Source organism: Tupaia chinensis, unplaced genomic scaffold (genome assembly GCF_000334495.1).
Source record: "Tupaia chinensis unplaced genomic scaffold, TupChi_1.0 Scaffold000270_1, whole genome shotgun sequence".
NCBI lineage: Eukaryota > Metazoa > Chordata > Mammalia > Scandentia > Tupaiidae > Tupaia > Tupaia belangeri.
In genome coordinates, this window is record NW_006159750.1 from 3,603,631 (window position 1) to 3,628,154 (window position 24,524).

Genomic DNA, 24,524 nt, shown 5'->3' on the forward strand with positions numbered 1-24,524 from the left:
CCCTACTAATTTCATCATTTGGGGCATTTCAGGGTTGACTTCCTTCTATTGTTTTCCTTTTGAATATGGTTCACATTTTCCATTAGTTTGTATATTGAGTAATTTGAGTTTGGACTTTGGAGAATTTCAATGATACACTGTAGAATCTCTGGATTCTGTTTTATTTCTGTGAAGAGTGTTTTCTTAAAACAGGTAGTTACCGTGGTTGAATTCTAACTGCAGTCTGTCTCCCCTGTGGTGAGAGGCAGATGAGCTTTTTAATTTTTTTAAATTTAATTATTTTACCCTAAGCTGAGTTGCTTAAAATATGTACCATTCATTGAAGACTTACATATAATTTATACACAGAATTTGAGGTCCCCTGCCCCTAATTCTTTTCTTTGAAAGATTTTCTACAACTTTTTTATAGCTGTTGTGGTTGTGTCAAACTCCATACTCAGGTTTTTCATGTCAGATACCATAAATTTTCTAGTGGAACTTTAGCCACCCTGAATGATACAACTCAGTATCTATTCTCAAACTAACCATAAAACCAGGAAGCTCATATATCATCCCCTTTCCTAAGTATCAACTCTTTGCCTAGTAAATGCCCTCAGATTATTGGGAGTCTTTTATTTTTATATTATGTCCACAACTTATACTTGTTATTGTGGATGGATTGGTCCAATAGGATCATCTTGACAATTACTAGAAGTGGACACTCTTGTTGCTTCCATTACTGCTGTTACTGTGACTGTAATTATCAAACCCTTATAGGCAATTTGTCTTCTCTCTCTGGCTAATTTTTATATCTTGTCCTTAATGGTCTACAGTTTCATTAAATCTTGTCTAGGTGTTGATTAATATACTTGACTCTTAAGAGAAGTTTTTATCATTCTGGAAAGCTCTCAGTTATGACTTCTTTGAATGATCTTCATTCCTCCTTTCTATTGGATGTTCTTGAATCTTACTCCATTTTCTGTCACATTTTCCATTTCTTTATATCTTTGGACTGCTCTCTGAGAAATTTCTTCAGACTTCTCCAATTTTCTACATAAGTGTGTCTAATATGGCATATAATATATCCATTAAACTTCATTTTAATTATTTCATTGGAGTATTCTTTAATATGCCAAGATGACTGGATAGTAACTTCTTTTTAAAGAATTATTTATCTTTATTTATTTAGTTTTTTAATTTGACTAGAGAGGAACAGAGAGAGAAAGAGAGAGAGAGAGAGAGCAAGCCACCAGTCCAAGACTCTAACTGCGGTCAGCCATGTGGAAGTCCAGTGCCTTTAAACAGCACGCTACTTGCTGGCCCTGATTGGATAGCATCTTAATCTCCACTTAGGTTTTTATTCCTTTTTTATGTCTTCAACCATACTAAATATAAATTTTGAACTTAATATCTGATAACTCCAATATCTGCTGTCTTTGTGGCTCTGATTCTATACTTTATTGTTTCTGATGACCTTAGCTGAAGGTGGTATGCTTCCTCATGACTTAATGATTCCAAATGTAATTTATAATACCTGGGACTTTATCTGTAAAAACCCTTTGAGGACTGTGTTTAAAGAGGCTCTAATCTATACAGAATTTATATTTTCACTCAGAGAACAATGTGGAATCATTTTAAACAACATTTCTAGATTAGAATTATCCAGGCCAGGTATGAATTTCAGTCCTACAACTGAGTAAAGACTGCATTCTCTTTTCTTTTTCTTTCCCCCGCCCCAACTCATTTCCAGGACCAATATAGACAAGTCTTCAGCGGGAAAGATTTTTTTCCTCTAGTTCACCCATAGAAGGCTCCTGCAGTCACACAGAAATACTCTTAGTTTGCACTGTGCTGCAGGTCCAGGTTTTGTCTATAGTCACCACAATGCCAGAAATGATATATCTCATTTATGTACCTCCTGTGTTTCCCTCAGTTCTAGGTTCCTACTTGCATATCTCTACTTTTGAGGAGACAAGCACAGCATAAGCAGGAAAATAATTTTAAACTCAGGATGGAATGTAAAGCACTACTCATTGAATCCTGATCAACAATATATTCTAGGGTCTAAAACAATATAATTCTTCGAACTCCCTTGATCTATCTCCTCCTATCATCTTCCCCTTTTTCTACTTACCCTCATTTAACCTGTCCTACAACAAGAAGTACATTTATCACGTTATTAAGTAGTAAAAAATTAATAGCTATTTACTAACTTAAAGCTATAAAAACAACCATATTTGGTTGATAGTCCTACCCATAATTATGTATTATGCTACAACTCTTAAACACCTTAATATTCCTGAACGTATTTCTTCTTATTATCAGGTCACCAGATGTCACTCAGCACTATCCTGATTTAAGTTGATTTAATTAGTAATTAATACCTTTATATATCTATACACAGCTAGGTACTTTCATTTGCATGTTTACTGCTTTGTTTATTCAACAATAATCTATCTACTTTGTGCCAGACTACCCCTTAAATGAAACTTAAAGTTCATTTTATAGCATATAAGAGGCTGAAAAAAGAAAACAGTACTTGATATATGAAATGCTTAATCTTAATTTGATGCCTTTAGGTTCCTAAGCATCTTAATGTTGGAATATATTATCTCCTGCTACCTACCTAGATATAAACAGCATTTCTCTATAGATAGGAAGCCAGAATCTCTTCATATGTACAACAGATCACCAGCAAAACAATCATTTCTGCTTATTTATAAAATCATCTAACAAATTTCAATAATCTTTCAATTATAACAAAATCTAAGATTTAAAAAAATGTGACAGATCAATAAATCAAGAGAACAGTAAATCCCTTTTGTCTTCTCTTTGTTTTTGAAAATAATTATTCCTCAATATGTGAGGTAAATTCTTATATGGACAAACTCAGACATCAAGGAGGCAAACATTATAACATTTTAAAAAATTATAAATCTAGGAATTATTCAAATATAGCAAGCAAGATAGTATAAGGAAAGTTTATTTCTTCCCAAGCAATCATCTCCATTATATTAATAAAACATTTCACTTTCTTTGGAGTCAGTAACTTAAAAAGTTTGTAGAAAATCCAACCTAAACACCAATTATGATGCTAAAATCATATTACCCTAAACAGAAATTTATCAGTATCATAAAACACCAGGGAGTATCTTTTATATTATATTCAATCATAACATTATTAGAGTAAATATTCATTCATTCTCCTTTTATCTGTGTCTGATATTTTCAGAAAATTGCATTATAACAATAAATAAATAGTAATGACACACTGAAGCATAGAAAATGTATTTACAGATTAGATTGAAAGATGTGTATTTTTTCATTCCTAAAGTGCTTCCCAAGACACAATTTGAAGTATGATATCTCCCTGTAACCTATATGACTGTGGATAAATTAGATTACCATTCTCACTTCAGTAGGAAAGGTTGAAACTTGTACAACACTCTAATCTGTACCTTTGGTTTACTTCTTCTAAAATGTTTTAGACAACTTAATTTTGTCCAGTTGTCTAATACACCTCTTCCATGCATTTATTTAAAATTTAAAAATATTTTCTTGTAGTAAAATCACAATGATATTGAAAACGATTCCTCTAAAAATTAATAAAATGAATGAACATTAATAAAATTCATTAATAAAATGAATGAACAACCTATTGAGTATCCTTTGTAAATTTTCACATGAATTAGTCACAGCACTGAAAGTAAAATAAAACATGATAGAAATAAAATACTAGTACTTACACATGGAGAAGGCTTGACAGCATCACTTGGAAAAAATCCAACCTCTCCAGATGCTAAATTTCTACCCTAAATTAGAAAAAAGAAAAAAGAAAGAAAGAAATGCCAGTGTTAAGAGCAAATTTACCGCAAAGGATAATCTCATAAAGCTGCTTACACAGTGTTGTTACTTAGGATCCTCAGAAGTCCTCACATGTTGTATCCAGTCCTAAGTATTAGCTTAGTATGATTCCAAAAAGGAAGCAAAGACAGCGAGAGTTGTTTTCATTGTTAAGTGTTATATGTGGCTTTAGATCATGGTTATAAAATAATTCAAGTTTATTTGTCAATTGACCACACAATTTTGTGCATAGGAAATGCAAATAGTTTCCTTTAAACAGAATGTAATAATAGTTAATATTTTATTGAAACCTTACAGTATATATTGGGTCATCTGAAAAGTCGTGACATATTTTTCTATGTTTTTCTATGCAAAAAATGCATCATGACTTTTCTGATGACCCAGTAAGATACTGATCTGAATGTTTCATTTATTTCCTGCAATGGTCCTTAAAGGCAGGTCCAATCCCATTTCACAAATGAGGAAGGAGGAGAAGGTACATGATTTGTCTGTAGTAACAATGCTAACAAGTGCCACAACCAATATTCAAACTCAGATATTCTTACGTCAGAGCTCTACGCTGTCTTGCTACACAAACATAAGACTCATACAGGAGAAGAACAGTGAATAAAGCTAAGAGGTACCAAGAAACCAGTTGGACCATGATATTTGAATATTGTCACTGGTGATGGTATTTCACTAAAGGTATTGAGTATTTTAGAAGAGTTAAAGTGGCATTAATGTGGAAGATGGTTTATTGATGAGTATGACCTGAGGGGTGAGAATATTATTAGGGAACTAGTACCATGGTAAAGAAGAGAGGATGGAGAAGGGAAAACAGGTACTGAAGACATTATTTAATCAGAGTTTGTGGAACTTGTCTGAGAATCAGATATGGAAAGAAAAGATTATGAGGTGCAAATATTGGGAGAAATATCAAGAATAGGAGTAGGGAGTGATTATATAATCCATACAAACCACTAACACAGATGACAATCACATAGAAGTGAATCTTGAAATCACAGGAGCAAACTGTCATGGGAGAAAATATGTAGAGAGAAGACACAAGACAAAATTTACAGGAGTTCAGAGAGTGGTGGCAATGCAGGAACTATACAGTTGGAATTGAAGTGTCTCTTTCAACTGTGTTCACTAAGAGCTCTATGGTGATTTAAGCATGGCACTGAGATACAAGTAAATATGTGTGATATCTAGGGACTATACCAGTAGCCAGGCCTTTGTATATAAATGCATTGCAAAGCTACTTGGGTGCAAAATATAAGGATGTGTGAGTGGGAACCACACACTAAGTTTAGAAAAGAATAAAAATGATTGCTTTTTAAAAGAAAAGACCTCTGAGAGTGTACTAAAAGAAATATGCCTACTTTGTAGGGGAAAGACCTGAGAGAGAGCTTTATAATGGCCTTTCCAAACTATATTTGAAGGTAAATCAACAAATTGGAAAATTATAGCTATTTCAAGAATGGTAAACTGTTAACCCCCATTCTTCATCAGTAGGACAGCAGAAGGCAGCTGGACTATGGCACAGAATTAAAACACTGGCGTACCTCAAGGATGACCCACATGGGAAGGCTCTGATCGGACTTAATGGGCTGGAGACTTCCCTGAGTATGCTAGGCACATGTTTGCCCACAATCCAAGGCTGGCTGAAGCTAGCAGTAGATTGCAGAGTCAGAATCTGGTTGGGGTACTGTCTCTGTTTCTCTTTCATTTATAAGAAGAAGATCAGCAAAAAGCCTTTAAAGAATTCAGAGTTCAGAAGAAGGGTGATATTGGGTTGTTGGAGGTCATGACATGTTTTTCTATGCCAAAATGTGTCATGACTTCCAACAGCCCAGTAGCACTTGTGTGACTGTGAATGCTGGCCAATGGAATATCATTCATTTTCTCAAAACAAGAATGACATGGCCTGCACGTAGGTTGATGTTTTCACTCTGTTTCTCCCCAAAACTTAGGTCCCCCATTACCTAGTCTGTTATCTCCTCTATAAAAACCTTCCCCCAGCTACTGATCCAGATGGAGTCCCATGCTTGTTTTTCCACTGTACCTTCAGATACTGTTAGTAGTACATGAGTAGTAGCATTTTATTCGAACACAGTTTCAGTAACACAGGTAATTATTCTACATGGTCTTATACATTGCTAGACTGAGTTCTTTGATATCAGGGACAACTTCTCGATAACTACTTGAAGTTTCTCTCAATCTGATATCCCATGCCAGTAATTACTATGACCTTAAATTCCTCTTCATTGAAAGGAATAAAATAGATCACAATTTGTTTTTACATAGACAAGCAATGAAAAGCATGAAGCTGCCTGTTTCTACATGAAAATATTATACAGTAACAATGCTTGACCTCTTTTTGATATTTATTTTATGTTAGGAGAGTGCTATGTCACAAAACAGAGAAAGAGAGGTGAGAACACAAGGAATAGAAGAGTAGGAAAAAATAGAAGAGTAGGAAAAACAGTAATAACTGTTATAGTTTATGAAGGTGTATAGACTGACAAAGTCTTTTTTTTTTCTTTTTTTCTTCCTTTTGTAGAACCAAGTGTTCTGCTTAAAAGGTATGATATGGGAACTGAAATCATCCTAGAAAGTAGCGGAAAAGGTGGCATAAGAAATGCCCTAAAATGGGATGAATGTGTAATTTCCCATTCAAAACCAGGACCTCTACAAAGTAAAGAGATAGTAATTAGTAACTATGCCAAGACAAAAGATGGACATTGGGACTAGTCTGGCAAACCAGTATATACAGTCATCATATCAAAAACCATTTCATTTTTCCTCACCTCACTTAAGGACACTATCAGAGGTCTTTCAGGAGGCAGAAATGTAACCAAGGTCATTCTGTATTGCTTTTCCTTAATAAAATCTCCTGGGACCAGCAGTTGGCGTAATGGCTATGTTGCTGGACTCCCATGTAGTCAACCATGGTTCAAGTCCCAGACCTGGTAACTTAAACTCATGCCAGGCACATGTGCATGTGTGCCCAAGATCCCAAGAGGAGAATGGAGGAGAAGGGATTGTGGTGTGGCCACCAATCCCACCCCCCCCGGGGGGGGGAGATTTCTTGCTTTCTGTCTCTCTGGTGTGTGCACGTGCCCTACAGAAAAAAAAATATCTCCAAAAAATAAATATAAAATAATAAAATCTCCTAGCAGTACAGGTCACATTTCCTTAATGGTCACAGTCGTTCCTTAGATGACCAAGAGGGGAGGGAAAATTTAATCTATCTTAATAGATATATAAAGTTACAATTTCTCACTAATTCCTATCAGATGTCAGTTTTAACTGCATTTAATGATTTCTACTTATGAAAGAAAGAGCCATCCCAAAACATTTGGAGAATTTGAAATAAAGCAGGGTGTAGGAGGGGTGTCCCTGGTTCTTTGGTGGATGTGTGTGGGATGTTCATTGGTAATTCATTAATATTAATGGATGGAACAGCTGTCAATCCCCTATGCGTGGATGGAATTGCAGACTGAAACTATGAAACAAACCATCTTCAAAGTCAATGGTTTATTTAGGACACCTTATGTGACACTCTGTGAGATTTTTACTACCCTTGGTGAGAGACATGTAACTGAGTTTTCTTCTTTCCATTCCTGTGTGGGCATTTTATTTTGGGTCAGATAATCAGCTTGTCATCCCTTTTATGTCTATTATGGATGCCAGAGAGAGGGAATCATCTTTTAGTTATCTTCCTGTTTGATTTTGTTCTGTGAGTCCCTTAACATCTTCAAGGTCAACTTGAAAACATTCCTCTCTCATACTTGTGTGTCACCTGATGCACCATACTGTGCTATCTTTATATGCATTTATTCTGCAGGGCATCTCTGTATTATGTGATGGGACTTTTGTAAATCTAACAGTACAAGTTGAGTCATTTATATGAGAAAACACACTTTGGAAAGTACCTAAGAAAATAGGCTATGGGTTGTTTATGATGAGAAAAGAGGCACCTTTACAATTTTCATTAAACAAATTAGAGCAGAAACAAAACAAAATGAAATTATAATTTACAAAACAATAGCTTTTTTCCTGATAAACAAAGACTTTCCTATAGAATATACCATATTAAAATTACTGGCAACCTTCCCTGAAATTCCTGAACATTGCAACAATAAATGTATACTCAGGTACTTATTTATTTCTGACTGACCTTAGATTTTAACTACTGCTCATTTTTCTTCAACAAGAATCCAGAGTGAATCATACTGAATTAAAACTACATTATATTTGCTGGTAGAAATTATATTTACAATCTAGCTGTATTAAAAAATACTTTTCTTTAATGCCAGGATGCCAGAACTAAAACTGCATTTTAAAACTCAAATAGAAGGATGGCTTAAAATGACAAGAGAATATCCTCCAAAGATCTTAATCATAAATTGCTTGGCTCCTAACTTTGTAAAAAGAAAAAAGAATTGCTTTAAGAAAAATACAGTGTCTCTTCCCTGTGGCTCATTTATCCCCTTAATACTACCTGGATTGGAGCTTTAATGCACTCCTAGAATAGCACTGAACAATTTGAAACAGATGTTGAAAGCTGAATGTAAAAGGGACAGATTAATGGTTATTTATGAAAGATTGGAAATTCTCCCAAGTTACAATGCCCTAAACACCTCAACGTATGCATGATGGTGCTGTGGAGATTACAAAGCAATTTATCACACATGGGTAATGGCAGAGCAACTGTCACCCTGCCCAGTCACTTTTCCACCATCAGAAATACACTGTGAGAGGGTGGGGGAGGAAGACATGGGGTGCAGCTGTAACTTATGGGAATAGAGGTAAATGTGCATACAAATTAGTTATTAATTAGATGGGCAGATGGAAGAATGGGTGAGTGAGTGAGAGGAAGGATGGAAAGACAGATAGACAGACAGACAGAGAGGAATAAGCATTATAGTTGGAATTATTCTGATAAACTGTGTAAGGACATGCAAGGGAACAAAAGGCCCAGAAAATGAGAGAGGATCAGGACAAGACTCAGTCCACCCACTCTGAAATCAGCCTTGGGTAAAGATGGAATTGTGATCATAGCTACGGCCACACTGGACGCATCATTGTCAGTGAGATATGTGTCAGGACTGGCTTTTGGAAAATAGAGAAAGGCACTATCACGCGTATGTAACATCAGGAGCACTTATTCTATTCCCAGCTCTTCTATAAAAAGCTGTGCAACCTAAGGCAAGTCTCGATTGTAAAACAGGTATAATGACAAGATCTGCCACACATGTTTCGCTAGGTTGCTACTTGGATCCAAGAACTAACACTGTGAAAGTACTTTGTAAATGCTAAATACTTATTTTTCTATTTTATACAAAAACAATGCTTTTCGGTTATTCTCAATGATTTCTAAATTTTCTTTTTTTTTTAGAGAGAGATTTTTCATAGAGGGGCACACGCACTTGCCAGAGAAACAAAGAGACAGAAAGCGAGAAATCACCCTCCAGGGGAGATGGCCACGCTGCGAGCTCTTCTCTTCCAGGCTCCTCTTGGGATTTTCAGCATGCACACACACATGCCTGGTGTGAGTTTGAAGCCACCAGGTCTAGGACTCAAACTGCAGTCAACTATGTGGGAGTTCAGTAATATAACCATTATGCTATCCACTAGTCCCTAAATTTTCATTTTTTAATTGACACAGTCATGTGTTATTAAAATAGAAATCCCTAATCTGTGTACAGTCCTAATTATAACTATACAACAAGAAAAAATGGAAGTAGCGTGAGAGAAAAAGAGTATAGGAAGGGAAATTTGGGGAAAAAATAGAGAAGTAAGACATCTGTGGGACACAGATACGGTTTGTTTCCTGTTGATGTCATGTATAATATTCTTGACTTGACTGGTATGTGTGGTGTATATCATCCTGGGTAAAATCTCTTTACAATATAAATGATGAATAGCAATTGAATGTATAAATAATAATAATAAAAGAAAAACTATGTTCCAGACAGTCCATTTCTTTACTAAATCCCTTCTTACAAGTCTTTATATTCATCTATCATTAATTTCCTCCCATATGATGAGTAAGATAAACATTTTCCTGCAGTCAACACCTTGAAAACTTGCCATATATAACTAACTACATGTGGTTATGCTGAATGGTCACTAAAATGAATCCCAAAATATTCACACATACACACAAAAGAACAGAATGATAAGCCATGGACTTTTGTTATTTCTTTTAAAAAAAAAAAAGATGGAACCTTTAATTTTCCCAATGTATATACAGTAAAATTAAGCTTTTCAAGACTATATAAAATTAATATTTCTGATACAGTTCACTTATAGTTAAGTGGCTGTCATAAAGCTAGAATTCTGGAAAACTCAAAAACTTAAATCTTGGTCTAGACCTCTGAAACTAAATATCTTCCATTTGTACGGGTTTTTAATTGCATCAAGTCATCAAAATACATGGCAAAGGACTTGATTATATCTGATGGTTTTTCTGACTCACACGAAATTGTTTGTGTTTACTACATGTCTGAAATTTTGGCAGATGGAAGTGTCAAAAACCCTTAAAAATTTAAGTTGTGAAATGTACACTGAGAAAAAAAAAACTCACTAAAAGCCATAAGCTGCATTTCTACACAATAAATGAGAGATGAATATAACTGAAAGAGATCTTGTAAAATGCTTTCCTTGCTATTCAAAAAAATGTCATTGGTGAGATCCCTATATTTCTCCATCAGGACAGGAGATTCTGATTGTGGATGTCTTAAGGATTTTCCTCCAGTCTTACTGGATGAGAGGCTATATATGATACAATTCTGGATCATAATCTAATGACTGTGTTTCTCTGGTGAAGTAAACAAGAGAATACTTTTGATGGTAGGGGAAAAAAATCAGCAGGTAAAAAGTCAACCTGTAGGTAAGCCAAACCCAAGAGGTTACTCAACATAGAATCTGAAAGAACAAAGTTATACCAAATCTTGGAAGAAATCCTATTTGGAGAGAAGCCATATAACCCAAAAAAGGCTTAACAAAGGTCCAAAGAAATTCGTTTATCTAATCTTGAAAGACAACAAATGAATGTTTTTCTATCCTTGCTGATTTTTAATCATAAATAATTACAAAGAAAATATTGTTACACTACACATATTAAATGCTCCTGGCTACACTGGGTGTTTTTAAAGAATGTTACTTCTTCACTCAGAACAGAGTTAATGCTTTAACAAAAAGTTTATTTACTTCCTAATATGTACAAACCATTGGGCTGGTACTGGGGTACTGAAAGTGAATAGACACGGTCCCTATTATCAAGGAGCTCATTCAGATCATGTGATTTCCTTCATTTGCTTCTACGTTGGTTATTTTCATAGATTTTTGTGGAATTTTAGGTCAGAAGAAACCCTTGAAGTAATATTTAGATGTGACTGGGGCGTCCATGGCCCACTGTTCCAATGTGACCCTTTGTTCTTAAGGAAGTCATTTCACCTTTCCTGGCTTCCATACCCTAATCTGTGGAACAAGAGAGATCGAACCCAAGGATTTCTAGAGTCTCTTCTACCACCAGAGTTCTTCGCTAGTATAAGAGGACTCCAAAAAGTTCATGGAAAAAAGAAACTTAAGTATGAGTTCATCTTGGTGAAAAAAATTTTGAAATTCATGCAGTTTTTTCCTTGTAGGCATCTTCCTTGAATTTTTGAAGCTCTCCTGCCCCCACCTCCATACGAACACTTTCCCCAAGTCACCACAGCTCTTCAGTTATTGTTGGCCAAAATAATGTTTGATCCACAAATTTTTAATTAGAGATTATATGTGTCAGGGACCAGCAGTTAGTGTAATGGCTATGTCACTGGACTCCCATGCAGTTGACCACAGTTCGAGTCCCAGACTCGGTGGCTTAAACTCACACCGGGCACATGTGCGTGCGTGCCCAAGATCCCGAGAGGAGAATGGAGGAGAAGGGATTGCCATCCCCCCTGGGGGGGGGTGATTTCTCGCTTTCTGTCTCTCTGTCTCTGTCTTTCTGTCGAGCGCATGCACCCTATAGCAAAAACCTCTCAAAAAAAAAAAAAAAGGAGATTATATGTGTCAGTAATTTAATCTGATGGCATTTACTGATAGGGCATTTTGGCTCCTTAGTGACTCATTTTAACATAGTATGAAGTTGGTTAATTTCCAAAGTATATAGGGTTGACTCGTTAGGAATTACATTCATTTATTCATCCTCCAGAAATGCAGATAATCTTGAATAATTTCAACTCAATAGATATTGTAAGTAGATAAATTATTTGGTCTCAAATCTTAAGCATCTGTGCACCACTTGTGGGCATCAAATCAATAATCACATCAGACACAATGTAGATTTATGACCCACTAAAAGTATACCGTGATTGACACAAACTTTTACTAATTGTGACAGAACCTAATTTAAATGGTAATAAAATGATGGAATAAAAAGGGCCACAACAGAATTTTTCAGAACTTTCTGTTGTTACTTTTTCTTTTCTTCTTTTTTTTTTAATAAGAAAGATCTGTGCTATAGGGCACATGCACTCACTGGAAACACAGAGAGACAGAAAGCAAGAAATCAGCAGGGAGCTGGCCATGCTCCAAATCCCTTCTCCTCCGTTCTCTTCTCAGGATCTTGGGCATGCATGTACACACATCCAGTGTGATTTTTTTTAAGCCGCTGGGTCCAGGACTTAAATTGCAGTCGACTATGTGGGAGTCCAGAGACATAACCATTACGCCATCTGCTGGTCCCTATTGTTACTATCTTAAACTCTCAAAAAGAAGAGGTAATACGTCACTGTCTGCACTTCTACTTACGCTGTGGTACACCATATCTTACATTTTCTCTGTGCCAAACATTGGAAAAATACAAATAACTGTTCACCAAAAATGCCTACCTTGAGAGTTAACAATTAGGACCTCACCCACTTTGTCAGGAGGTTTGCCAATTCCCACAATACAGTCTGTACACTTGGAAAAATTCCTGCAAATTCATTTAATGATCTATTCGATCAAAGCCAGTTGGCAGTGACTCAGAGAAAACGCTTCTTACAGGCCTTTCCTAATGTCTATTATCTTCTATAATCATCTCTCGCGGGCCTCCCTTGTTCTGCTGCAGCCATGGGCTACCCTTTGCTCCTGTGCTGTATGTAGGGACCCTGATACTCTCAGGGTCAACATACCCAATATTTTGAGGTAAACGCGTGTCAAAACGAATCTCTCAAGATTACAGGACATCCTAACACCAAGTAATAGCTCTACATTTTTCACATAGTTCTGTATCCTCACACCTATGATATCAATTTTGCCCAGGCTTCTGATTTCACACAAGGGACAGACTAATATACCAGCCAAGTGGTGAAAGGCAGTTGAGAAGAACAGCTAAGGTGAGATGAGGAACACCTTAAAACTATAACTATCTAAAGAGGTGGCGTTGCCTTGATAAAAGTTTGGAACTTCATAAAGAAATGTGCTAGGGGTAGGAATCTAAATTGGGGAAAACATTTCTTAGTTCCCAGAGATTTTTGACTCTCTGGTTTGCAACACCAAAGAAATGAGTCTTTTGGTGTCAAGAATAGTTTTCTTAACAAAAGAGAATTTATCCTTTTTTTCTTCTTTTTTTTTAACACTTCTTTAGAGTTCTTATTTGCCTCTATGGTACACCCTGATGATACTTAAAATTTAGATCAAAATACATACCTTCAGGAAATTCTATTTGAACTAATATGCTTGTGTGGTCTAGAAAGGATTAGAGAAGTCTCACATTAATCTAGGACAAAGGAAGAGTCCTTTGAAGTGTCTGACTTCTAACATTGTAGGGAGAGGTGTTGGGAGGGAAGATGGGCAATACTAACTCTTCTCTGCTGCACTGCCACTGCCCTCCCCAGCCCTCTGAGCATTTCTAGGTCAGGTTACGCATTACTGTACAGATCCACTTATGTTCCCACTCACACAGCTTAGGCAAAATGTGTGTTTTGTTTGTTTGTTTTGTTTTGCAAACCCTTGTCCCTGTTTCTTTCTCCCTCTTCTTCACACTCTTGAGATATCCTAGGTCTTTCTTATTCAGACTTGCTCTGAGGTAAGGGCTCATGATTTCTACCCTGAAGTTTACTCAAATCAACTTTGCCCTTCAAACATGATTACATGCACTTTATGTCTAATTCTGAATTTTAACCTCTATTAGAGAAATTGTAAAAATTATGCATAGGAATTGGGTGTCCAAAGTGGCCTCTATGAGCCCATGCATGACAGCTAGACTCTTCATGTTAAATATAGGAGGATAAAGTTAAAGTTAAACAAAACACACCTGATAATCATGTTCCCACTTCTGGAAAATGAAGCATGTCTTCCAAAATCCTGAACACACACACACACTTTTTTCCTCTTTTTAATTTCCTTTCAAGTTTACTTCTTAGGATTCAACACTTTCATGAGTCACCTAAATATTAAATACCTGAGGATACAACTAAATAGTTTTAATACTATCCTGATTGGATGAAAATAAATTTAAATCCGAGATTAACAAGTATTTTAATGATCTTTCAAACATCACCTACGTAGTATGATTTGAGTTAATAAGCAATGAATTTAAAAACTTGTGGATAATATATCTCAAAAATAGCATCTCTTGGGACCAGCAGTTAGCATAATGGCTATGTCGCTGAACTCCCATGTAGTCAACCGTGTTCAAGCCCTGGACCCAGTGGCTTAAACTCACACTAGGCGCGTATGCATGTGTGCCCAAGATCCTGAGAGGAGAATGAAGAAGAAGGAATTGTGGTGTGGCCATCCCCCCCAGGGGGTGATTTCTCGCTTTCTCTCTCTCTGTCTTTCTGGCAAGTGCACATGCCCGATAGCAAAAACCTCTCCAAAATAAAAAAAAAATTTTAAAAAATAGCATCTCTCAATAGATTTACTCATTCTATACCCATGGACTGAATGCCTATTTTCTTTTGGGAACTGAAGATAATGAGAAGAAAGCCATGATTCTAATTGTTCTAGAATACTCTATAAGCACAGAGAAGGCTGAAAAGCCCATATGCTATAGTATGTTAGGTATTTTCATAGAAGCCTTTTGGGTGTAGGTTTGGGGGTAGGGAAAATGACCCCAAGATTGAGTCTTGATGGTAAAGGATTTAGCAAGAGAATGGGAATAGAAGGGGAAATTCAGAAAGAGATTAAACCATATATCAATGGCCAGAGGTTTGAGTAAACATGTCTACTATAAATGAGATCTGCTCAAACCTTTCATTTATTTTCAGCTTGAAATGAAGAAAACACATGTATTAAAGGAAAAAAAAAAAAAAAAAAGCCTGATCGTTGTTTGTTTGAACAACAAATATAACAGTCCTGTAGCAAGCAGAAATTCTTGACTAGGTAAACTAAGACAAGAGTCAGCTTACTCCACAGTCCTCACCACTGTCCTGCTGGCTGCCATGATGGTAATGGGAAACTTGACACCCTGTTGCTCACACTCTAGTCAAGAGTCCTCAGTCTCCCAGTTTCCTTGCCTCTGGACTGGTGCAAATGAGAATGCTTCCTTCCTTTGGAGAACCTCCTAGATTCTCTCTAAGCTGAAATTACTTTCTGATTTTTTTACTCTTCCCTATGTAACTCTTCTCCTGATGTGAAAGTTAAAAAAAAATCAAAGCGAAATGTATACCTAAAGCAACATTGCGTTTCCTTATTTTCTACCAAAAAAAGAACTAAACTTCCTTTTAAAATGTATTCTTAGAGGTGTTAAAATAATAAAATGTCTCTCCTAAAAAAAGGTAGGATTTCATTCAGAATTCTGCCGCTACCATCCTATAGACAGGTGTCAAGTTTGGATTTTTAATCCATAGTTCTAAATTAGGGTATCATGATTTTCCATTTACCCCATTTAAGGAGATCTCTGTGAATCAACCATAATGTTTGCAAACACATTTTCACTCCTTAGACGACAGCTATAGATGCATGATTTATAAGTGTAAAGTATCACAACTCTTTTCTATGTTATTGAACTTGAAATATATAAAGTTCTGATTGTAGTTCTTTCGCTTATAATTACCTTTTGGTTCCAATTAGCTTACAAAATACTCCCCGTGGAACATTTGGATATTCACAAATGACAATGGAGCAAATAAAACCCCATGATATAGGACACAAGCTCTTCATTGCTTCGCACGCCTTATTCAAAGACGAAAACACATATAAAGCACTCTGTTGTAATAAAAATCATAGAAGGCAAGGCTGGATTTACATTTGCTGTTTCTCTCTCTTGTTCTCTATTTCTCTCCAATAAGTATAATCTGTTTCTTTTCTGGGAAAATAAAATTTCTAATATGAACAATTTTTTCCAGCATAAAGGATGCTCTCCATAGCTATGAAGACTTTATTATTAATATATTGTAACAAAGGTTTAAAGGCAACAGGTTTATCATCAATAGGATGACATGCTCAGAATTGTTCTGTATGTTGTTACGCTCAGTAAAAACGAGGCCTTACACCTGCATTAGGAAATGTAGCCTAAATGGCCAGTTTCCTACTTGATATTCATTTCACTTGGAGACAATTTTATAGTGCTTTCACGGGAAGAAAAAGGAAAAAAGAAGAAGACAAAGAAGAAAAGAAAAAGCTGCCAGATGAATTCCTTCAATGCAAAGACTGAAAAGAGTACATCTTTATAGCTCAACTGACAATGCATTGTTTGAAAGAAGATATAATGAAAATGCAGATAGCCCACTCACTTCAATAGCATTAGAAATTACTGTTGTTATAATAATAATAACACAGGCTAGACTAATAGCTATTCAAAGAAAAAAAAATTCCTGATAGATAGTGGCGGATAATTTGTATTCTTTAGACACAGAGTATGTAGAAAACATGACAGTCTACAATAAATTCTGACTTTCCACACTAATGAGTGAAGTGACTCACTTGAAAAGATAGAGGAGAAAACAGTTTAGAAAGCATAACTCCTTGAAAATTCCCAAATAAGCTAAAGTACTTAACCAGTTCAAAAGATATTTTTGAAATTTAAATGTAAAGCCATAGTAACAGCCCAATAAGTATTCTAGATTTTTATCTACAGGTTCTTTTTTAAGAATTATTTTATCTAACATTTTTTGTTCATTTAGCTATTTTAATTTGATCAGAGAGGGACAAAATGAAAGAGAGAGCGAGATAGAGACGGGGGGGTGGGGGTGGGGGTCAGAAAGCAAGCTGCCGAGTTCAGGACTCGAACCACGGTCAGCCATGTGGGAGTCCAGAGCCCTTAATCACTATGCTACCTGCCGGCCCCTCTACAGGTTTAACTCTAGGTATGATTTACAAAAACTTGAGTAAAAATGGTAGAGTGGAGACCAGATGCATCGCTTGTGGTGAGCTCTGAGGATTCCTTAGATCATTAAGGCCACGAAGTTAAAAATTGGTTATCTTGTTTCTGATCCTTACAGAGTAAGATACACAGTAGTAACCTCATAAATATTGAGATGAATGGACAAATGGGTGGATGAGTAAATAGGAGTTACTATTTAATGAGTACTAGGCCAGAACTCCTTTGTATAACAGGATTGCAGAAAAGTGAAACTGTAGAAAGCAAACTGTAGATAAGGGGGGAATACTGTACTCTCATTTCACAGATAATAAAATTAAGGCCCACAGAGTAAATCATCTGTTTTAGGTCATGCTGCTAGTAGATGGCAGTCAGTAACTAACACGGCATTATGGGTTATGGTTTCCTAAATTCTAGCACAGGAAAGAGAAACACTTGTTTCTCTGGTGCTAATTATGTGCAATCTCAAATGAGAATGAATAGGGATCAAAATGAAATACTTAAAATTGAAGTTCTCAGAAGCAACAAAAAAACAAAAATGAAAAAATAAAAACACCCCCAGTAAGAGTGTCCCATCTTTTAGGATGCAAACTACAAAGTGCGACGTATCTTCTTTAAACATGAAAACTAGCAAATTAACATGTGGCTGTATGCAACTGTAAACACATCTACAGACATACATAACTTCAAAGAACTGACTCCTACATTCTTCACAGTCTTAGACTCAATAGTAGGAAAGTTTTTCCATAATTTATTTATTTTTTGGAGAGATATTTTTTGCTATAGGGCACGTGTGCTCGCCAGAAAAACACAGAGAGACAGAAAGAGAGAAATCACTCCCCAGGGGGATGGCCAGTGCTGAAATCCTTTATCCTCCATTCTCTTCTTGGGATGTTGGGCTCGCACGCACACATGCACATGTACCTGGAGTGAGTTTAAGCCTCAGGGTCTGGGACTCGAACTGTGGTCGACTAACAGGAGTCCAGATACACAGCCATTATGCCAACTTCTGGTCCCTCCATAATTTTTTAAAACATGACATTTTAGGTCACACTGTTGAGTAAGTTCAGATTTAGTCTGGTTTCCTATGTGTACCTTCCATAGGTCTAGTTTGCAAAACCAATGCTGATTTAATCACAACAGGCTTGGAATACTATATGATCTGAAGTGCTTTCTGAATCAGAGAAAACAATTATATCAAGTTTACTACAAAGTTTGTGATGAGTCTATTTTTATGGTATGCTAACTCTTTTTGTAAACTTACCCTTGAATCAGTAACTATCATAGTCAAAATATTGAGTTCACTGTAACACTTCATTTTGTAGCTATGCTTAATAAGTTAGTTCACTATCAATGACCAAATAGTGAGCTGGAGATAATATCATAATTACTGTATAGTCATACCAATTGGATTATCTAGTTAATGGCTCACATCAGATTGCTTTGGACTTTTACTCAAAGGACTCAAGCCTGGGCTCAACCCAGGCCAATTACACCCTTATCTCTGGAAATGGGACTGTGTGCTAACATTATTGCAAAGCCCCCTGGGTGATTCAGAGTGGTGAGCACTTCCAGCCCTTTCACAGAATAAACAGAGGAATGTAGATAGAAACTAAGCTTCAGAGTGATTAATGACTTGACCCAAGCCATAGAGCTCTTTGCTTATAAATGCATGACTTGAATCCAGACTGTCTCACTCTGCCATTGATCCTTTCAATAAGGCTAGCATTTGTTGGCTAAAAGTCCTTGGGAAGACTTAGATGTACCTAGAAGACAATTTGGACTCATTTACATCTATGTCAGAAACACTACATAAACTTCTAACATATGAGTGAGAATTCAAACGTATCACCAGCTGTCAGCAAGCATGAATACTGCTTCTACAGACAGGAGACCTAATATCAAACCAACAATGGGAGTTGCCAATTGGAGGGTGAGCAGTGTCTGAGTAGTGAATACAGAGTTGGAGCTCAACAGATGCTGATCTAAAAGAAACGTGCTAAGTATTTTTCTGTATTCTAAAGATTAGACTTACTGGTTCCCACCCATTACATGTCTCCCCCAACCATGCCCCACAAAAAGACCAACACATATTTTGTCATCTAATGGTTCTCATTTCTCCTGTGATTTTCCTGAAGTTTCCAAAGCCATTCTACTGTCATGCCAGAAAATCTTCAAGTTTCCAAGCTGCTGAGAGGAAATGACAACTAATCAAGTCTTTCTTTTTGTCTATAAAGAATAGGAGGCAATAAAATTTAGTGAAAAAGAGCAGTGGGATGGTTATCACAGAATCTGAATTATGGTCCTGCTTTCAACACCATGTGCTCTAAGGGATGAATGAAAGAAATAATGAATCTGAAAACACTATGAAAAAAATTGAAAGCACCATCTAGACTTAATATGATAGGAAAAAACAGTGATTAAAAAAAGATACTACACAACTAAGTTTTACAAATCTAAGATATTTGTAAATAATAATAATAGGAAGGAACAGAGAGTTTGGTTAGAAAAACATAAGGTAAAAAGCGACTTTTTAAAGCTAAGTACACAACACACGTTTCAAGAATTCCTGCCGGCCCACCTCCACTCTCTTCAGAGTGACTCAAACATCCTATAGTTTGCAAGCCACTTCTATGTGCCAACATCTTCAATATTTTGTGCTTGGCTTGACTATTTTCTTTCCTTCTCTCTACTATGAGAAACTGCTTGACTTTCAGTGCCCTTAGGGATTGCTTACAAAATCAGTTTATTCTTAGACCTACTCAGATAGCTTCACAAATACTTTCTGTCTGTGGAACACTGTTACTTTGATGGTTTCTGGAAAACTACTAAATAGATCTACTGGTAACCAATTGATTCAGTCCCTTTCCCTTGCATCTGGGCTGCTCCATGACCTGTTTTAACCAGTACAAAGCAGCAGAAGCAGTTCTGTTCCAGTTCTAGAACATAAGGCGTAAGAAGATAAGTTTGGCACCTTCTGCTTTCACATTCTTGAAGCCAGCTACCAGATGAGACTACCATGCTGTGAAGAAGCTCAAGGAGCCTCTGAAAAGGTCAAGGTGGCAGAGAGCCTCAGCTGAGTTCCCAGACAGTGGTTAACAACAGCTGCCACCCCAGTGGCTGAGGCTATTTGGGAATGTTACAGCTTTCCCAGTACTTCTGCCAATACCGAGCGAAGTCAGAGAGCTACCTTAACAATTTACAGCATCCTGAGACAAAATAAATTGCTATATAATAAATACAAAACTGAAACATTTCACAGCATTGATGGTCACCAAACAAACCCATGAAACTGGTTGCTCTCACATAAAGATAGCAACCAGCTTATGTAGTACAAAAGTCTCAGTCTCCTAGCCTAAAGAAGCCTGACGTTTAGGATGGCAGCATAAACTCACTCACAAATAACACAAATGTAACAGAAGTGGTAGACCATAGTAGTTGAGAGCTTGAACTCTGGGATCAAAATTCTTAGGTTTGAATTCTAGCTCTGTCAAGTTACTAGTTGTATGACTTTGGGCAGGCTAGTCAACTTCACAGTGCCTCGATTCGCTCATCTATGAAAGTAGGATAATAACAGCAATTCATGTTATAGAATTTTCACTAACATTATATCTGTTGATGTGTGTGTGTGTAAGGGAATTAATTTTAGAAGGTATCTGATGAGACTAGTTAGAAGGTAGTCTCAGATGCCATACACCAGTCAGAGAAGAAAACTGCAGCAGAGAGAGGGAAAATGCATTGAGAGCGATTTAGAAGATAAAATGAGGAAGATACAATGACTGAAGAGTTGTGGAGAGAAGCAAGTGAGAGGAAAAACAGAACACACAAAGATGTCAGACTTGACAGCAGGAAAATACATGGACTGGATGGTTATGTCGTCAATCAACAAGGGTATAGAAGACTTGAGCAACACTATCAATGACTAGGACATAATTAACGTTTGTAGACCATGCTACCTCCAAACAGCAGGACAGACATTCTTTTCACGTACACACACAACACTTATTAAGACAGACCCTACTCTGGGCCATGAACAAATCTTTAAATAAAGCTAAAATTATTCAATTCAGACACTATACTCTTTTAAGATATGGAAATAAGTTGAAATAAAGGGAAAAAATACATCCAAGAAATCCTTAAATGTTTAGAAACTAAACATTTTTAAATAACTTATAATAATAAACTTAAATGTTTAGAAACTAAACGTTTTTAAATAACTTATACAAAGAAATGTAAAGGACACCTGAAAGATATTTGGAAGTAACCAAAACTGAAATCTAACATCCCCAAAGAGAAGAGGCAACAAAAGTAGTACTCAGAAAGAAATTTACAATACTAAGTGCCTATATTAGAAAAAGGAAGGAAAGTACTTAAATTAACAGCAAACAGTCTACCTTAAGAAACTGGGAGAAGGAAAAAAGAGAGTCAAGCCCAAAGGAAGGAGAAAAAAAAGTAATAAATCAAAGCAGAAATTAGTACTATAAAAAAATAGAAACAGTGAAACCAAAAACTTATCCTATAAGAAGATCAATGAAATTCATACCTACTTAATCATATTGGCCAGGAAATAAAAATGATGATTGCGGGACCAGCAATTAGCGTAATGGCTATGTTGCTGGACTCCCATGTAATCGACCACGGTTCGGGCCTCGGACCTGGTGTCTTAAACTCATGCCAGGCGCATGTGCATGCATGCCCAAGATCTCGGGAGGAAGATGGAAGAAAAGGGATTGTGGCATGGCCATCTCCCCTGGGGGGTGATTTCTCGCTTTCTGTCTCTCTATCTTTCTGGCAAGCACATGTGCCCTATAGCAAAAAACTCCCAAAAAATGATGATTGATATTACAAATATCAGGAATGAGAGAGAGAACACCAATAGAAATGCTACAGATATTAAAAGGATAAGGAATATTATTAATTTCATGCTGTTATATGTGACAACTTAAACAAAATGGACAAATTCTTTGAAAACCACAAACTACCAAAATGCACTCAAGAAGAAATTACCTGGATAGCTCTACGTTATGAAATTAAGTATGCAGTTCAAAAACTTCCTACTGTCCCAGCCACAGTAGCATCACAATAACACAGGTGTTAGTGTACTGATTTGCAGTACTGAAAGCCACTTGGCTGATCATACATTTGAATTCTGAGTTGACTTGAAATTCATTGAGCATGAGCACGTTAAGATCCTGACTGGCTGAAGAACTATGGGAAGGAGCTAACAGTGCAACAAGACTCTGTCAAGGATGCCTGTCTTTTTCTCTCCAAGAAAACAAAAACAAAAGCAAAGCAAAACAAACAAACAAACAGACACTTCCTACTAAGGAATCTCCAAGTTAGGCCTCAATAGCTTCTCTAGTACATTGTACAGAATGCTTTAAGAAGAAATGTCAATCCTATAAAATCTCATTCATAAAATTAGAGGCAAAGGAATAGTTTCCAATTCATTCTTTGAGTATGGTATTACCCAAACCAGATAAAGGTACTATAAGAAAAGAATACAATACATAAAAAGGATAATAAGTCATTGCTAATAGAGCATTACCTTAGGGAAGCAAGATCGGTTTAACATACAAAAATCAGTCAAGTTCACCACATTAATAAACTAAAAAGAAATGATCATTTCAACTGATACAGAATGAGCATTTGACAAAATTTGACATTCATTACTGATTTAAAAACTGTCAACAGAAGCCAGCAGGCAGAATGAAAGTTAAGGCAGCTGGATCCCAGATGGCTGACTCTGTGGTTTGAGTCCCCGACCTGGTACCTTGAAAATCACACCAGAAACGTGTGTATAAGCTAAAATCTCGAGGAGAATGAAAGAGAAGAAACTACGTTGCAGCTATCTGCTCAAGGAGGATGGTTTCACACTCTCTCTCTTTCTCTCCCTGGCTTTTTGGCAAGTACCTGTGCCCTATAGCAAAACAAAAAAAAAAAAGAAAGAAAAAAAATCAAAAGAATCCTATAACCAAAAACAAAAACCTGACAGCAAACCAGAGGAGGAGGAAATACCCTCAAATTGATAAAGGGCATTTATGAAAAAATATAGATAACATCATGCTTAATGGTAGAATTAATGTCATCTACCTGAGATCAGGAATAAGGCAAGGACCTACACTTTCACCATTTCTATTTACTGACCGGTCTAGTCATTGCTACAGGTCAATAAAAAAAAATGGAAACACTTAGATTGTAAAGAAAGAAGTAAAAACAGTTGACAATCTGACTGTCTATACTTAAAATATGCTAAAATCTACAGAATAAAAGCTACAAGAAAAACTGAGTTTAACAAGAGTTATGGAAGAAGAGATTGATACACAAAAATCAACTGTATTTCTATATACTAGCAATGAATAGCAGAAAATAAAATTTTAACACCATCATTTACAATAGCATCAAAATGAAATATGAAGTAATTACAGATAATTATGTCAAAAGATATGCATGACCTTAACTGACAACTACAAAACATTCTGAGAAATCCAAGAAAACCTAAATAAATGGAGAATATATCATGTTTAGTAATCAGAAGGGCCAATATTGTTAAGATATATACTCTCCCACACTGATCTCAATTCAATACAATCCCAGAGAAAATCCTAGCAGGATTTTATTGGCAAAATTGACAAGATAATTCTAGAATTTATACAAATGCAAAGGACCAAAAATAGAAAAAAAAAAAAAAGACAAAAACAAAAAACACTTTGAACAAAGAAGAACATGAATTTTTTTGTTTTTTTTTGAAAGTTTTTTGCTATAGGGCATGTGTGCTCACCAGAGAGACAGAGAGAGACAGAGAGACAGAAAGCCAGAAATCACCCGCCAGGGGGCATGGCCATGCCACAATCCCTTTCTTTTCCTCCATTCTCCTCTCGGGATCTTGGGCACACATGCACATGCGCCTGGCCTGAGTTTAAGCCACCAGGTCCGGAACTAAAACTGCAGTCAACTACATGGGAGTTCAGCAACATAGCCATTACACTAACTGCTGGTCCCAAGAAGAACATGAATTTAAAGGACTAATATTATCTGAATTCAAAACTTCTTACTGGCTACAGTAAGCAAGACAGCATCATATTAGTAGAAAGATGGAGAAAGCAATCAATGAAACAGAACAGTAAGTCTAGAAACAGATCTACATACGTACAGGAAAACTCATTCTCTCTCTTTTTATTTTATTTTATTTTTTGAGAGGTTTTTGCTATAGGGCACGTGCACTCACCAGAAAGACAGAGAGAAACAGAGACAGAAAGCGAGAAATCACCCCCCGGGGGGATGGCCACACCACAATCCCTTCTCTTCCATTATCCTCTTGGGATCTTGGGCATGCACACACACATGCCTGGCTTGAGTTTAAGCCACTGGGTCTGGGACCCGAACCACGGTT

General features: G+C 36.4%; 1 protein-coding gene across 1 annotated transcript in view; it reads right to left on the minus strand.

Annotated features, from left to right (window-relative positions):
- Positions 1 to 24,524, minus strand: part of VAV3 (vav guanine nucleotide exchange factor 3) — a gene marked incomplete at its 5' end in the record, with an annotated part of 378,218 nt that overhangs the window by 40,492 nt on the left and 313,202 nt on the right. Inside the window, one exon of the mRNA XM_027772272.1 lies at positions 3,726 to 3,791. Within this exon, the coding sequence (XP_027628073.1) occupies positions 3,726 to 3,791 (66 nt within the window). The remainder of the gene's footprint in view (positions 1 to 3,725; positions 3,792 to 24,524) is intronic.